This window comes from Opisthorchis viverrini (assembly GCF_000715545.1).
Source record: "Opisthorchis viverrini unplaced genomic scaffold opera_v5_201, whole genome shotgun sequence".
Classification (NCBI taxonomy): domain Eukaryota; kingdom Metazoa; phylum Platyhelminthes; class Trematoda; order Opisthorchiida; family Opisthorchiidae; genus Opisthorchis; species Opisthorchis viverrini.
The window spans coordinates 23210-25332 of NW_008751856.1; the positions used below are offsets into that span (position 1 = coordinate 23210).

At 44.9% G+C, this 2123-nt stretch overlaps 2 protein-coding genes across 2 annotated transcripts in view; one reads left to right on the forward strand and one right to left on the reverse strand.

Moving 5' to 3' along the window:
• The window catches only part of T265_08057 (hypothetical protein), a gene marked incomplete at both ends in the record, with an annotated part of 12003 nt that extends 11083 nt beyond the window's left edge, over positions 1 to 920 (forward strand). Inside the window, one exon of the mRNA XM_009173752.1 lies at positions 669 to 920. Within this exon, the coding sequence (XP_009172016.1) occupies positions 669 to 920 (252 nt within the window). The remainder of the gene's footprint in view (positions 1 to 668) is intronic.
• The window catches only part of T265_08058 (hypothetical protein), a gene marked incomplete at both ends in the record, with an annotated part of 8858 nt that overhangs the window by 6060 nt on the left and 675 nt on the right, over positions 1 to 2123 (reverse strand). The gene's annotated exons all lie outside the window — the stretch shown is intronic.

The following is a 2123-nucleotide window of genomic DNA, read 5'->3' on the forward strand; positions in this document are numbered from 1 at the left end:
ACGAATTTCGACGAGAATTAGGTTTTGGTGAGGAGGAGGTGGTGGTAGGAAAAGTAGCACGCTAATTGGTGCGAAGGGTATCGAGATAAATTGGCATGCAAATGAGTGTCTTTCGAATACTTTAATCATTTGACCACTTGTGAGTAGTCAAATAGTACAGAAAATTTTACTGACAGGGTGGCCTAGAGTAGAAGCTGAGTAAGAAATGGCTTTCTGTTCGGTGTTACGTGTGTTTTGTATACTGGGAGGTGGCCTGTGACAAAACCTTTCATAAAAACTAAAGAACCCTGCTGAGTGGGAGTCTGGTAGTTTTTCTCACCTCAGTGGATTTGGAACTCCGACTGCAAGTGAGGGTTGATACGTGGGTTCTAAAGCTAAAATATACCCATATCACCAGTTGCACAGTTGCTGCGCACTAAACGCGGTGCGGGCAATGCGTAGCTCACCTCTCTCTTTGGAAGCCAGTCGCCATTAAGTCACACCTGCACGAACAACTATCCGGTTGCGTAATATTGCATCGTGGCAACATGCTCGTGAATGAAAAACGCTTACAAAATTGTCAAATTTCATGAGATTTCTGTGCGCCTGAAACCGATCACTTCCACCTAAGGTTGCTGAAGACTCCTCGATAGCCGACGACCGGTTTCGCCCTTTTTAGGGTTCATCAGGTAAGCGATCATTCCCCGAGTTTCCGTCAACCTCGCATTCTACTTGAAACCAAGTTGCACGAAATTAGTGAATATACACTCATTTGCAAACTAATTTGGTTTTTCGAGAGACTCACCTGGAACCCAGCTGAATCTCTCGTTTATGATGTTCTCAGGCAACTGAATGTGCTGCACCAGGCTGCCTCATGTTTCAGTCGCTACGATATTCGATATATCGCGATACACATATGTTTTGTAATGCACTACTCATAAGGTTGCTGAAGACTCCTCGACAGCCCACTTGAAGTAGAGATGAAGTTTTCGCTAGGCTGCTTTTAACTTTTCTCACCGAGTTCAGGAAGGAATTCGGCATAATCGTTTTTATCATTTCAGAACCATCAGTCCAAAACCATCAGACCTGATGAAGCTTTTGTGTCAAAAGCGAAACGCTGCCCAGTGGGGAACCACCGAGTGTTTACCAAGCCTTCTCAAATTATGACTCTCGCCAGTCTCCAGAAGAGGAAAATGTCAAAATCGTATTACTTAAAAACTCACAAGTAGTATGTGTGTGGAACGTAATTCAAATTCCTGTCAGGCTTTCGCAGTTGAAACCGCACTGCCGAGCTATAATGGCGATGTTCCCTGTACCCGTTCGAATTATTCACATAGTTGAACAGATAACTACAGTTTGAGGGGGATGACCTAACTCCCCCCATTCAAAAGAATCCCAAAGATGAAGATTATTCGTGTTTTCAAACAGGAAACCTTACGACGTGGGTGGCTTATCAAAAGATTTTGACCACGTTTTGATGAGCGAAATTCAATTTTGGAAACAAGTAAACCGTTATATTTGCGCTCCAGATCCTAGTTTCTGTAAATCTCACAGCTGAGTTCGAATTCAGAGCTCATATTTTCCTGCTTGGCTAGGTTGGGCTCAACACATTCATGACCCCCATTGTCAGACCATGCTTTACGGGTTCGAATCCCATCAGGTTTGATGCGATTCCCAATTTCAGTGTCTCCACAATGTGACCATCTGCAGCGGATACGACTTTTTAGTGTCAGAAATTAACGGCCACTGTTTTCTGCGACCCGCTTGATATGTGTGCGTGGCCTATCCACAAAATGACTCATCATCAACCGATGTTAACCTCGCCAAACTGATTATCGTCCGCAAGTGTGAGTATGCTTCAACCGGTGGATGACCAATTTAGTTCCAAGTAAACACACGCACATATTTGACTGATGTGGTACGGAAAACCTTTCGTTTAGGCTTCGGTATGGTCAGACGTTTGTAGCGGCTCGTGTTCATCAACAGTGTCCCGATTCAGCGTACATGAACGACTAGACAGAATAGGTACAATCAAACCGACAACGGAGACGTCGCCTAATCACCCTCCCCCACCCTGCTCTGACCTGTGTTGTGCAGTTGCGACTGGTTCATCACCCCCCCCCACACACACACACACCCCACAA